Raw genomic sequence first — 15,122 nt, 5'->3', positions numbered from 1 at the left:
GTTTTTGTGTCTGCAACAACATTGAACTAAAACGGAATTTAAGATGTAGTTTGTTTTTATAAAAGTTGGTAAAATTTTTTAGTTATGTCATAAATTTTCTATAATATGGCGCACGATAGTTGTTATGTTATAGAATATAGAATTGTATTACCTTTTACACTAAACGAGTATAACTTGGCACAACTATTTACAACTGCTGAGTTTAGCAAAACTCACACTGCAAATGGTGAAGGCGTTCAGATTCTAAAAGACCAGCCTTACCAAGATGGAAACATAGTTGGGCAGTATACTGAAAAGTTTTATTTTCTTGAAAGTAGATGCCCTAAGTTTATAAAAAGTATAGCTCCTAAGAACAGCCTTAAACTCAAGGAAGAGTGTTGGTATTCTTATCCTAGTTTTAAGACAATTTTAACAAATATATATATGAAGGACAAATTTGAAGCTTGCTTAGATACGCTTGTTGTTGCCGATAATGGAACGTCAGAAAATGTTTTTAATCTACCAGCTGAACAACGGAAAAGTACAAAAATAGTTAATATTGACATAGCAAATGACAATTTACCCTTGTCAGATTACGATGAACGCTTTGACCCAGCTTTAGTTGAATTTAACATCGGTGGACGTGGTGCTTTGTCAAAAAACTGGATTGCCGAAGCAAAACACAACGACTTACCACTTGTCTGTTGTTACAAGCTTGTTAAGTGTAGGTTTGATTACTGGGGTTTAAAGAGTACAGCAGAAAGACTTTTTCACTATCAGCAAAAAAAGCTTCTCATCATGTTTCACCGCCAAATGTACTGCATGATGGACACATGGTATAACAAAAGTCTAGATGAAATAAGAAAAATAGAAAATGAAACCACTCTTGAACTTGAAAGTTTAAGGAACCAGGCCAAGACAAACGAAATCAACTTTAATTAGCAGTTTAAACAGGCTTTAAACAACTAAGAAAACACCAAAAACTTTATACACTAGCTTTTGGAAGCATGTTCGTATTTTTGCTTCAAGTATGTTTACAAATGACGAAATTGCTTAGTTACTATATAATTATTTGCGTTATTTTAAAACTAATGTTTAAATAACAAATTAAGACAAAAAAAAAGTTTTTGTCACACATAACAGAAAAATGCTCAACTGTTTAGTTTGAAGTAACATCTGCAGTGAAGCTGAAATTCAATAAACAAATACGACATAGAATATATTAAAGTTTTTTGGTTAAAAATCTAATACAAAGTGTGACATGAAACACAATCTTTTATACTTACGTTAAATGGTAATTTCACAACATCTTATAGTATTAAAGGGTTGCTTATACATTGTATTTAAAGAAAACCATACCAGCTTAGAAGAAATGTTTTTAGTTATCTTCGACAAAACCAAAATATTTTTTGCCATCACTACTATCACTAAACTAAACCCTACGACCAATTATGAGTCATTATGAAAACAAAATTAGGGCGCAGAATGTCGGGGCGAATGTTGTTGATGGTCGTACGGTTCAGTTTAGAATCTTTCTTTAAAACTTTTTCATTATAAAATATACTTTTAACTATATTTTGCACATTCAACAAGTATTTCTGAAAACAGTTTTTGGTTTATTGATGAATACTATAAACTAACTTTTTGAAAAAAAAAAAGAGCTCTAAATTTTAACGTCATTTAAATTTATGAAATTTATTAAGCTCTCGAATAACAATTAAATACAGTTACATAAGGATAGTTTTAAGTTTTTTGTTTCCTTGTCTAACTTTTTTTGAATATTTTGTTCTTTAAAATCATGTATTGTAAACAAAATTTCATCTGCTATAAGATGTAAGATTTTAAGATTAGCTCGCATTTTTATGTTTGCATACTAAAATGTTTGAAATCTTTAAAAATTGTTAAGTTTCAATTTTTTTTTTAATCTTATAGTTAGTTACACGCAGTTGTAATTAAATAGTATTCTATGTTAAACGACCTCTTAAAAGCATTCAACCTATCTTTTTAAACACAGTCAAAGATTTGCCAATGCTTTAATGTAACTAGTTTTTTTTCTAGTTGAAGACTTAAAAAGTAACTTTTAAAATCAAAAAACAATTTTGGTTCATGTTCAGTTCATAGTTTAAGTTTAAAAATATGTAATTAATATTTTTTTAATAACTTTTTAACTTTACAATAGAAACAAAAGTTAATATCACTATGAGTTTTGCTAGATATTCATTTAAATAAAACTTTTATATTTTTCATTAATTTTAGTTTTCTACCATTTAAAATAAATCACATAACTTAACAACTTACTGTATTTTATTGTCAGTTGTCCACACAAATGAGCTGAAACCTGCCAAAGAAGGATAAAAGGAAAGTTCATTGAAACCATTAGTCATATTAACAATTCCATAAGCACCTCTTCTTGTTTCAATGTTGAAGCAATCACATTTCAAAGTGACACAAAAGCAAACAAAAATTAATAAATTTACTAAACTAGTACTAGTAAAAGTTGTAGAATAATGCATTACAACCTAAACAAACTGAAAAACATAGAGTAGTTAAAATAAAATCAGTAAGTATTAATATTGTAAACTTAACAGTACTAAATGATCAATTTGTAATTTAAAAAGCAATTCTATTTCTACAAAAAAAATCGCGGTAAGATTTTAAGCATAAATTTACAGCAATGTAGCTAGCTTGTCAGACAACGTGACTTTAAAACGGAAACTATACCGCTATCTAGCTTAAATAAAGCTTTATATATAAAAAATATTATAATAACTTGATTTTTCATTAGAAAAACTGTATAACTTTTAACTATATAGATATGTTTTTCAAAGTACAAACTTTATTATGCCCATGATTTAAAAAATATCAAAAAAATAGTAGAACTGTTGACTTAGCTTTTTTTTGCGTAGGAAATTTTATGTGCAACTTAGACTTAAGAGAAAAAATATGAAAAAAAGCAAATTATTTTCAACAATAAATTTTTTGTTTCTACAGTGACATTTAAACTAAGTTGTTACAAGATTTATTGACTTTTTTAATACTTTAATACACATTTAAACATAAAACTAAAAACAGTTATAAATATTATCACTACATGTAAAATACTTTCCTTATACACTATTTTAGTTTTAGGTTTTATATTATAAAACGAGACAATTAAAACACATTAAAATGCTGTTGTTAAAAAAGCGATAATAGTTAGAAGTATAGCTGTAAATATTAGTATGAAAATGTACTAAGAAATTTATGTTCTACTTTTCTTGAGTTTATTTTAACGTTTAATATTTTATTTTTCCTGATAGATTAGTTTTTAAGATGTCACACTTGGTAATTTACAAAAAAAAAGACTAAGTAGTAAAATTAAGTATTAAGTTGTAGAGTTTAAACAGTTTTGAAATTGTTTTTTTCAAGTAGCAAACAGATATTTTCAAAATAAAACTTTGTATTTATATTGTGAAATTTAATAATTGAGCATTTTTTTCTTCGTTTTAAAACATGATAAACAAAATAAATACTGTAAACTTTGTAGTTCATAAGTCATTTAAAAATACTTGAATCATAATTAGCTAACTTGTAAATTTAAAATAATGTTCATAATAAAAAATTTTTTTTTTAAATATTCATAATATATACCTATGGTACAAAAATCTAAGATTTTTTATTGAATTTGTATTTTATGATGAAAAGTTTACGACGAAAAAAGTATAATATGTGAAGTTAGCACTCATAACTACAACTGTTTAAACTACACTTTACACTACTACACTACTTTACAAATACAATTATTTTTAAATTCTTAATCAACTATTCCTTGATACTTAAACATAGACTTTAATCTTAAAAAGATATATAAGCTAATTAAAACTTTAAAAGATTTGCGAAAGCTGAAAGTCTTTTACTTTTGAAATCATTCTAAAACAAATCAAAATTTTTGTAAGATTTTGTAGTTTTTAAAATAAAGAAAATTTTTGTAATGTTAAGTATTAAAATATTCATATGAAATATTCTTAATACTAACTATTTTGTTATTCTACTTTGTTTATTGTGCACTGTGTAGTATATATTGTTAAAGTTTTTGTTCAAAAAATTCACCGGATAAATTTATTTAAAGGTTTAACGCTAATTTATAAACTTTTTTTACAAACACACTTTCAAATAAAAAACGTTTATTAGTTAACATAAAAAACTCATTACAGGTAAAACATTAGTTATAACCACTTATTATATTATTTATTTATACTTGTTTATCAAATGAATTTTAATTTTAAAGGCAACATTTTTGATAGCTAAAACTTAAATGATAAGATATCATATATCATAAGCTTTTTGTGTCTCTTCTTAAAGACATTTTCATAAAAAAATTAGTAGTAAAACATGGACAAAATATCTAACTTTTAAGGTTAATATACTGTTGACTGAAATGCCTAATGACTTAAAAGACCAAGGCTATCTTGGAAGGTTCCAGGTTGATGTGAGGGATTTTTTACTAGAAAAATGCTAATTAAGTAAATTATAAATAGGTTGTATTGGAAATTATTTTTAGGAGTATACTTATATTTAAGAGTATGATCTTTACTGAGTATGTTGACTGGATTATAGTATCATTGGATTAAGTGCTCTAGTGTACACAAAACTTATTTTGGGGTGCATTAATCTTAATGTGAAAAATTATCGTAAACTTTCAAATTCATACTAGATATTTTAGAATCGTGATAAAAAGCAAGAAAACTAAGATCTCAGGTGTATCTAAATCTAACTTTAAAACTTACACTAGATACTAAAGAAAAAATTTTTAAAAATACACTAGATCAAGAGTCGGCAAACTGCGGCCCGCCGCGGCCCGCGGACTAAACGCGGCCCTCAAAACCAAAATATGCCGCCCGCGAGGTACTTTTTAGCTAAAAGCTTACTTTATAAAAAACTTTAAATAAAAAGATTTGCAATAAAAGCTTACAATTAGGCTTTTAGTTTAATAAATACTTTTTTAAGGTGTAATTTTACTGCTTAATTATTGTAGTTTTGGTTTATAATAGTATTTTCTACTGATTAGTACAATTTTTTTTTAATAACTGCGGCCCTCGAGCAATTTTTTTTTTTAAGAAAATTGGTCCGCGAGTTATAGGCTGCCGACTCTACACTAGATACTACGGGAAAATTTTAAATTTATATTAGACATTGTGGAGTCCGTGACGAAAAGCACAACTTGTTGCACATAAATTTTATTTTGCGATTTAAGGTTCACAGATTTTGATTAGATGGAAAACTACTGACATGTTCTTTATTTAGTTATAACTTTTGAATTTATTGTTCTTAGCGTTTTTTTTCTCTTATTCAAACACTATTTTATTTCTTATGTTTAGGTATTTTTACTTAAATGTCATATTTTGTTTTGTTTTTAAAATTTGTGTTCCTTTAAATATTTTTTATACATGTTAAAGTTTAGCTTTTAATATAGTTTTTTCAAGTATTTTATAGCTTAACATAGTTAAAGCAAATAAGTGGTGTGTAGGTCGTTTAACAAAAGAGATTTTGTACATCAGACTCTTTAACAATGTCTTTAAGCGTCAACTTTTTCATCGAGTTCAATAAACTTATGCAAAAAACTAGTAGATTCTTATAAAAAATTCACCATTTAAGCTATTCGGCAAATTTTAAGATATATTTTTTGTTTAAACTCAAAAGTTTACTTTTTCTTATTAATTAGTAGTTGTAAAAATATTGGTAAAATTGTTCATTAAAAAATAAAAAAATCATATCATTAAAAAAAGTACTACTTTTTATGCCCTCTTTATCTAAAATACTGTGTAGTTTTGTATAGTTTTACTTAAGTTGTTGAACTTTTAGGACTTACAAAAATTTTAATTGATTAATTTCTAAACATTTATGTTAAAATTTTTAATAAGTAAAATTAAGTTACAATCTGCCTAAAAAGTCTTAATCGATCTAATTTTGAAAAACTTTGTAACTGAAAATTCTAAAAACTACAAGTACTTGTTTAAAATAAGTTATATAGCTAAATTTTAAACGTGGTTAGGTTTGAACAAAACCTTTAAAGTTACTAAAAGTTAGATTTTACGCTATGTAGCTTGTTTTTCAAAAGGTTCTTGGAAAAACATTTAAACTGCATGATATTATGATGTAATTTTGGAAAAAAAATGTACAAAATAACTAAAATTGTATTCCTTTCTTTAAAACAGCATTTTTGAAGCTATATAATTTTTGTACATGAATAAAATTAATTATTGTTTTCTTTTAAATTTACTTTTAAAACAAGTATCGTTTTTTTCTATTTTACAAAAAATATTTCAACAAAAAACATTATTGTAGAAAAACACAACGATGAACTTACATTCAAGTTTTACTATAAATAAACTTTTAAAATTAAATAAAACTCAAGAAAACCAAAAAGCACTAAGCCGATTTTTTTTTTAATAATCATGTTTTGTTTTAAAAATTTCCCAATGAGTACTTTGTTATAAGATTTTTTGGTTAGATCGTAAAAATATTTAGTTTTTTATTAATTTCGTATCAAAAAGTTTTAAAATTTAAAGTATACAAAACGAAGATTTTTTTTTGTTATTCAAAGATACAAACCATTGTATATAAGGTTTGTGATGTTTTTAACTAGTTTTTTTAAGCTGTACACAACGTTTTCATATTTTTTAACAATGCAATGAAAAATAGATTGTAAGTTTTAAGGAAAAGGCTATGGTGTATGTTAAAAAATAGATGTCAATTTTGCACAAATAACTAATTACTAATACTAAAAACAAAATTAAAAACAACGTGTGTAAAAGTAAATCTCATAATTTTTAGGTGATAAGCAGGTTTATTACATTTGAAAAATAATTTTTATTGCTTGTATAGAACCTTTTGAGATTGATAAGCTGTAAGAAAGTTAAGATGTTTTTTTCTTAATTTAGAATCTTAGCAATAGTTATTAAATTTTGTGTATTATTATAATGTAAAACAATTAAAATATGTTTGAAACTTTACAATACCCTTATAACTAAAGATTTCTTTTATTAGGTCAGTAACTTAACTTAATATTTTTTTTTTGTTTACGAAATCATTCTTCATTGTTTTTTTTTTTAATATTTATTGTAAAATACTTTATCATTCATGTTAAGCATATATTTAACTAATATAATTTCTATAAACAGACTTAATACTACTTTATTTTTAAAGTTTTTTATTAGAAATGGTTTAAAAAATCTTTTTTAATTGTTACTTACTGAAGTACTTAAACAAGTTTCTAAACGTTTAAGTTTGTTTTTATTAACTTTGTTACCAGTTATTCAATCTTTATTAAAAAAGCGAGACAAGTTTTGTAGTTTTCTAGTAGTTTTATACTTTTTTTTAACTACTATATTTATCTAAAATAATATTTTGATTCCTCGCTCTTATAAATTTGCTTATATAAAAAAATAAAACCTTATTTGAAAACAATAAATATAGTTTTATATTTTCAATTATAGGTGTTGGATAACATGTTATGTCACAAAATACACTTATAAAAAAATACAACACATTATAAAAAACATAACAGATTATACGAAAAACAAAAACAAGTTCAAAAACATATATAAACTTTCAATGTACATACTAACAGATAAAACTTTTTAGTAACATATTGCACATTGCATGTTTACCTTGAATAAAAACATTAGTAGCAGTGAAAACTATAGCTTGAAGTAACTAGCTTTTAAAATAGATCTACAGCACTGATTATACTTTTACAAAGCAGCTTTTTTTCTACTAGATATTTATTTAGTAAAACGTAGCAACTTTGCTAAAACTTATGTTAAAAGATAAAATTCTACACACAAATTAAATTAGTACTTTGATTTAACTTTTTTTAAATTGTAGGAAGAACAATAAGCTGAAATACTTAAATTAGTGGATTTTTAGTGAAGCAAGTTTTATTAGATTTTTTCACAAACTTAAAACGTCTTGTACTGGATTTATTTTATGAATTAATTATTAAACTAAATAAGTTAAGTACTTATAAACTTAAAACTTAGTCAGTTTAATGATCGGTTAACTGTATATAAGCTTTGAACAAATAAAGTCATTTTTACCCCTCAATTTTGAACACAAACAGTACAGTACGACCAAAAATATTATAGCTTTAGCAATAAAAATTTATATCAATTTATATCAATTTTTGATTAGCTTTAATTTCAAATAAATTTTAAATTTAACAAAATACGTTTTAATCTGTTGAGAGAATGTGATCCTTATTAAGCTGTAGACCCTTTAATTTTTATGCTGCTCTGAAAACTTTTCTCAAATAAAGACACTGTACTACCTAATGGTCGTTTATTTTGCCAATACTTTTGGAAGTTTTTTAAACAGTTCTCTATATTTTCGTTGCCATGGCTAACCTATAAAACATTTATAAGTTTTTATGAAGTAAAAATGATGACGTTTTACTCAACAAAAAAGTTCTCTAATCAATGCGATTCTTTAGTTAAATGTACATTATCTTTAACGATTATACTTGTTTGACATAGTACACAAAAATATTTTTAGGCTAAAAATATTTAAACATTTTTCATTCAATTATTATAATTCATTTTTTTTAATAGTTATGTTTAAAAATATTTTATCAAAAATATTTTTACGAAACCGTTTTTATAGATAATAGATCGAAAAAAAAATTAGTGAACTTTAATTATTACCTTTTTAGAATAAAATGCAACTTTAGGCGTATTTTGATGTTAAATAAAAACGAAGCAGTTTTTTAACTTCTTAATAAACCTGTTTTTAAAGTCATCAAACTATTCATTTATCTTTACTTATTAGTATTATGTTGTTTATAAAATAAACTTATAAGGTTTTATAACTTAGAAGGTTTATTTTAAAAATTGATTGAAGTATTAAATAAATATTTAGTTAGAGGTATAAAAATGTTATATACTTTAAGTTTTTATATCTGTACTTTTTAAAATTAAATGCTATTTAAAATGGATTAATAACTAAATTGTTTTGTTTCTTATACAAACTTCAGAAGTAGATAGGACTTCTTTATCGTTATAGCTTTCAACCGAATGAGACGATAGACTACTATTGGTAGGTGATTCACTTGAATTAAATTTTTCATTATTTGACTGTACAGGGTTATTTCTGTGAATGTTTTGTGTTTATTTAGGAAAATCTTTAAAACATACTTCTATGAAATTAGAAACAATGTTTCTAGTTTATTTTTATTTTGTTACTTTTGTAGCTGATTATTTATGAGCAAAATGATATAATAATTTCTTTTTTAAACGCTCTTACTTAACTAAGTCTAAGTAAAAATAAATTTAGAATAAAAAAAACTTTTTTATTTTTTTAAGACGCGCATAAATGGCATATTATCAAAATATTTTGTTTATATTAATCTTAGTAACTCTTTTTTAGTTTTTTAATACAGATAGTTAAAGTTTTAACTACTAAAGAAAATATTAAAATCTAATATTGTAGCAAAAATTTAAACTATTTTAAATACTAACTTAAGTAGTTTTTAGGTCTATAAGAGGACCTAATTTACAAAATTATTTATTATGGTTATATTAGCTTAATATTTTACCTGTACATGCTAGTTTGTACTACAAATAATTAAATCATCATGTGTAGGAGTTTAAACAAAAGTGCGTACCTTTCAATTGGTAAACTTTCAAAGTCTCTTTTGATTCCTCTTGACAATAGCAAGCCAGAATAAATTTCTTTAACGTCTGAATTAGAAATTACAGCCGTTTCAGAGTTGTTTTTCAGTGATTGACCTTTTTGATATTTTATTATTTCGTCCTTTTTTTCGTATGCTAAGTTTTAGTTTGTAGTTAGCATTTGTATTTAGTTTTATTTTTTGATTTTGACAGATAATAAACCTGTTTATATGTTTTAAAGTCGAACTCTAAAATTTACCAAAAACACTTTAATTAATTGTTAAAATCAAGTAGAGAACTGAATTTAAAAATCAGTTCTCTACTTTATTTTAAAACTTAAAAAGAATCAAGTAGAATCAAGAAGTCAAAAAACTTACGAGGCTTTGTATTAAGTTGAGAACTTTGTTCCGAGCTAGATATTTCTTTTTCTTTCGTTTCGTTTATACTTGATGATTCACAGTTATCAAGTGAAATAGATTGAGGCTTTGATATTTCAATACTACTTAATAACTTCTTAGATTTTGCTAGAGGACAGCCCGATAAGCTATATATGATAAAAAAACAGATTTACAATATGTAAAAAAATAACTGTATAGTAGCAACGAACATAAGTTTTTTAAAATTTCAAAGTAAAATAAAACTTATAAAACTGTTAAACAAATACAATACAAAGTAGATTACCGTTTAAAAAGTTACATGAAATTAAAAAATAAATTTAAATTAAACATCAATTTAAAAGTACTTAACCTTCGATGCGAAAGATAATTCCCTGTCACATGACCTGAGCCGTCGCAACCTTCTGTTGGGCATCTGTTTTATTTTTATTAATATATAATACATTTTAGCAAACTTAGAACGACTAATTTAATTGATTGAAATTCCAAGTAGATCACAAACTTTTTTTATGTTCAATAAGTGTATACAACCTTTTATTTTTTACAAATCAAAATAAATAAAACAACTGTTTGACTTTATGCTTCTTGTAAGCATTTTACATAAAAAAATCAATATACTAAAATTGGTAAATTTCAAAAATACATGTATATACTTTATTTCGCTAGAACACATTGAAACAAGGCCTCTTGGGGCTAGTGGACATCCAGACAGACTTCTGTGAGACGTATAATTTCCAGTAGAATGTCCACTACCGTCACACCCTGGCATTGGGCACATTAATAGTTCTTTTCGCTTTCCAGGAAGTTTTTTTTTACTTGGTCCCAACCTTAATAAATTATAAAACAAAAAATTTATAAAATATAATTGTTTTACCTAAAGCTTTTTTTGTTAAATTATGTATTGATTTTTTTAATACTTTATGAAAAAAACAATTAAAATTTTATTAAAATAATAAAAATTTTGTGTAGTTTTCATTAAGTTTTAATCTATTGTAATGGTTTAAAAGTTATGTATTTCTTTTAAATCGTTAATTTAGCAGTTCAAGTTTTGAAATTATGACTGTTGCGGTGCTAAAAAGTTTATACATGTATGAATATTCATACACAATAGATTTCTATGGTACAACTTTTACGGAAACTACAGTTGCTATATTTTCAAAAATAACTCTTTTATTAAGTCTTTGTTTTGAATTTAAAATTGAAATTAAGCAAGTACTATATTATTTAATAGATTAAACTGTATGTATTAGATTTAAATACTCATTGTAAATTTGTTTTTACGTGTTTATTTTTACAAACGTTACTTGTTCTTTATTTTTATTAAACTCATTACCACCTTATAGCAGTTTGAAGGTTTGTTATACCTAAAAGTTCATTTTGTTCTTTAACACTAAAACATTGCCCTTTAGCCTTGTTTTCTAGATGTCTAAAGTTATTGTTTTCTTCAAAGCTGTTATGCGGTCTGTTTTAAGATTTTGCAATATAGATAAATTTAATTTAAGTAATTTTTTTATGTATAAAAATTCTAATAACTTCTAAATGCTATAGACTACTGTAAAGGTATAAATATTAACCAAAATCTACCTATATTTCTTTTTCAAAGTTTAAAAACATAATCCTTTAGAAAAGTTCAATCACTCTTCGCTGAATGAACAAAATAATTAAAAACAAGCGTTAATAATTTTTATCTATAATTGATTTTTTGTTTCACAGTATTTTGTTTTCAATTTTAACATTGTATAACTATAGCAAATTCGTATTTCTCTTAGTAAATTATTAAAACTCTTTAGTAAACGTAATTGTTTTTATTTTAATTATAAACAAAACTGTTCTATTTAAGTACTTTTAAAACGTATAAGGTTGAACTCAAATTATAAGAATAGCTAATTCAAAAACTATAACGCAAATTTTCTAAGTTTTATAATTTTAGTATAAGTAGTACTTAGCTATTTATTCAGAAAATAACTTTAGTTAAAATTTATAAAGTTTGCAAATTTTTAATAGTTTAGTTTTTATTCTTTGTTACCATTTTTGGTTATTGGTTTATACTTATATCAAAAAAAGTTTATAAAAACTTATTACCGCAAGAAAGGCACATAAACTACGTGAATTAATATTTAGATAGAATAAGATTATTTTAACTAATAGTTCTTCTGTATGAAGCTAAACTAAAAAAGTTGTTGTTTATTTAAAACCAAATTGTATTTTTTATTTTATGAATTATAACTAAAACCTAGCTTCGAAATATAATAGATAAAGTTTGTTAAGACACATATACACAAATGTCAATAACTTTTTAAGAATAACTCTTTAAAATGTTAAAAAGAAGAACATAACAATTTAGTTAGATATAGTTTTAAAAAACTAAGTTAACTTTTGATAAACTAAACGTGTAAAAATATTTAATTAATGAACTTAGTTTTGAAAGCGTAATAATTTCAGTTTAGTTGTTAAAAAAAAATTCAGTAGTATTTTACTTACGTCAAATCCATTGGTCTTGAATTTATTTTAGCTTGAAATGTAAAATGTTGATCACTAAAACAGTTGTTTGCAGAAATAAAGTTTTTACTTTTATTTAATATTTCTTTTTTTGAACTTAAATTTGATTCAATTGAGTTTGATGAATTACAACTCTCGTTTGATTTTTGCTTTTCTAGTTTAGGTTTTTCAGTTTGAGTGTTAAAAATTGCTTTTAAATCGTTCTTGTTATCTTTTTCTTTGCTTAAATCTTGAGCGCAGCTTTCAGACATCGAGAAACGTCGTTTGCATGGCGGAAAACGAGAATAAATTGTTTCGGTGCCATTTTTTCCTGCTTTGAAACCATTTTTCAGTGGCTCGCTGAACGTTTTTTTCTGAACAGTAGGGCTATCAGGCCAAATATAATCTCTTTTTCTAGGAAAGTTGAAGCGAAAGCTATGATGAGGACCAAAAGAAACCCTTGAAAGTAGTTGCTGAGTTTTAGGATCTTCTTGGTTTGGAAGAAAACCCAAAGCTTGAAGGGATGCTAACTAAAACAGTAAATAAAATAATGAACTAAACTATAAATACTGCTCTGTTTATTAAGTTAAAGTTAAATTCTAAATTTATTACACACAGAAGACCACTCAAGAAGTATTTTTTATAAGTTTAGTTTTTGATATGTACTTATGTTTTATAAAACTTTAGTATAACTAAAGCCCCTAATAACCTAATAAAGAATACTAAAAAACAAAAACTTATTTATAAAGTTAAAAAATTAAAATTCACTAGTTGTTTAAGCTAATAACAATAAAGATCTAAAAATAGTTCAGGATTATCTATATTAGTTAAATGACAGTTACTCTTAGAGTTTAAACAATGAATTTTTTATTAGAAAAAAGCTGGCTTTTACTAATTCAATTATACGATTATATATAATTACTTTCTTAAGTTTGATATCTTATGATATGTTTTGTTTTAATACAATAAGTTAATTGTATTGCATAGTTTATGTTTTTCTCCAATTTCTACTTCTATTTAAATGACTTCTTACCTGCTGCTGTCTTAATTGCATGGCAGTATAGGCAGACTGAATTAAGTTTCTTGTAGACTCATGATTTCTTCCACAGTGTAAAAACTTACCGGGGGAAAACAAATGCAAAGGTCTTGAAAATGGCTGCAAATTGTTATGGTATACAACAGGGTGGTTTTGAAAAAAGTTTTGGAGAGAGTAGGCTGAAGCTAGTTGCCTTAGCCGTTGATGATAAGCTGCTTGCTGTTTAAGTTAAATATATTAATAATGTTAAGAAGTTTAAATCTTAAAATCTATCACTATTTAAGTTGCTTTTGAATAAAAAAAAAATCTAAATCTAAAAATTTTAACTTTGAGGTATTATTACTACATAGGAATTACGTTTCTATAGGTTTAGTTAGTTATAAATTTATGTTTGTTTCATAGTATGGTTTAGTTAGATAATTTAAATTTTTTATGGTAGCTTTTGAAGTTTTCGTATCAAGTTTTTTTATCAACTAATTACCTTAAGTTTGTTCTAGTTTTTAGGCTTCAATGTAAAGGAAATTCGTGTTTTTAGATATTTACCTTCTTTTTTTAAGTAGTTCTACTTTTTAAAGTAGTTCTACTTTCAAAACGGTAAAAAATATCTTGATCATAAATTTAGGCTTGAAAGTTTAAAGAGTAAAAATATGGTTAGTTTTATATCATGTCTTAATTGCATAAATTTTTTTGTACATCATTAAAGAAAAATAAATAAAGTAATATAAATTTGAAAATTTATTGTTTGTGTACAAGTTTTATAACAAAGATGCTAATCTTTAAACTTAAAAAACTCAGATGATACAATAAAAGTATTCAAATAGCCTCACTATAAACTAATACATGTAAAGACAAAAACAAAAATCAACAACAATTTAATTAAATGTAAATTAATATTTTACTATATACTTACATCACAACTTATAACAACTATAAATTAAAAAAATGTTAGATGTAAACTTGAAAAAAATATTTTTGAATTTAAAATTGTAGTTAACAGTTAAAAACTTCCATCAGTTTTTTTTTTAAACTTTAAACTGAACGAATCGATGATAGTTTGTTTAAAATTGTATATAGGCAGTTTTGTTTAAGAAATTCTTTTTTTAATTAAAGTAACAAAAAAAGTTAAGTGCTTTAAATTTACCTTTAAAAACGTGTTGAAACGTTAAAAGCTAATCATTTTCAGATAAGGGAATTGTGCTTAATTGCAGTTTGTTTGAATCTTGTTTGTAATTTAGTCATAAGGTGCTTTTGCACTTGTTTAGGGAGTAATTTTAATTTACATAAATTTAATCACAAAAGCAACAAAAACTTACTGCAAGATTTCTTTTAATAAACGTTTAAATTTTACATTACCTTTTATTGATGTGTATTTAAATTGTACTCTAAAATGTAAGATAATTTAAATATCAAAAAAAAATTATGGTTTCATATATATATATCTATATTAAAATATATAATATAATACATATGTAGATTTTACATAAAACTTAACGTTTTATAAGAAATATTTATTTTGTCTTTAGTTATTATAATAAAAATAAAATATTTATATTATATAATCTTTATCAATATACTAAGTTATACTCA

The 15,122-nt window shown here is 24.2% G+C and overlaps 3 protein-coding genes across 3 annotated transcripts in view; 1 reads left to right on the top strand and 2 right to left on the bottom strand.

Annotated features, from left to right (window-relative positions):
• The window catches only part of LOC145838013 (integrin alpha-1-like), a 28,263-nt gene extending 25,877 nt beyond the window's left edge, over nt 1–2,386 (bottom strand). Inside the window, exon 1 of the mRNA XM_082945535.1 lies at nt 2,278–2,386. Coding sequence (XP_082801661.1) covers nt 2,278–2,363 — 86 coding nt within the window. The 5' untranslated portion in view covers nt 2,364–2,386. The remainder of the gene's footprint in view (nt 1–2,277) is intronic.
• Nucleotides 106–921, top strand: LOC145837764 (phosphatidylinositol transfer protein beta isoform-like). The gene has a single exon (XM_082945243.1). It carries the CDS (start codon nt 106–108, stop codon nt 919–921), a length of 816 nt encoding a protein of 271 aa, XP_082801369.1.
• Nucleotides 2,387–9,579: 7,193 nt separating the features above from the next.
• LOC145838004 (cAMP-regulated D2 protein-like) overlaps nt 9,580–15,122 on the bottom strand; it is a 34,020-nt gene continuing 28,477 nt past the window's right edge. The window contains exons 10-13 of the mRNA XM_082945523.1: nt 10,701–10,848; nt 10,374–10,436; nt 10,004–10,109; nt 9,580–9,782 (exon numbers count right to left, since the gene is read on the bottom strand). Coding sequence (XP_082801649.1) covers nt 9,580–9,782; nt 10,004–10,109; nt 10,374–10,436; nt 10,701–10,848 — 520 coding nt within the window. The remainder of the gene's footprint in view (nt 9,783–10,003; nt 10,110–10,373; nt 10,437–10,700; nt 10,849–15,122) is intronic.

This window comes from Thalia democratica, chromosome 1 (genome assembly GCF_965202585.1).
Source record: "Thalia democratica chromosome 1, ktThaDemo2.hap1.1, whole genome shotgun sequence".
Lineage (NCBI taxonomy): Eukaryota > Metazoa > Chordata > Thaliacea > Salpida > Salpidae > Thalia > Thalia democratica.
Note: the sequence above shows the minus strand (reverse complement) of the source record. Positions and strands in the feature narration are given on the sequence as shown.

Excerpts from the sequence above, each read along its gene's own strand:
- LOC145837764 (XM_082945243.1), top strand. The coding sequence starts at position 106 with ATGGCGCACGATAGTTGTTATGTTATAGAATATAGAATTGTATTACCT.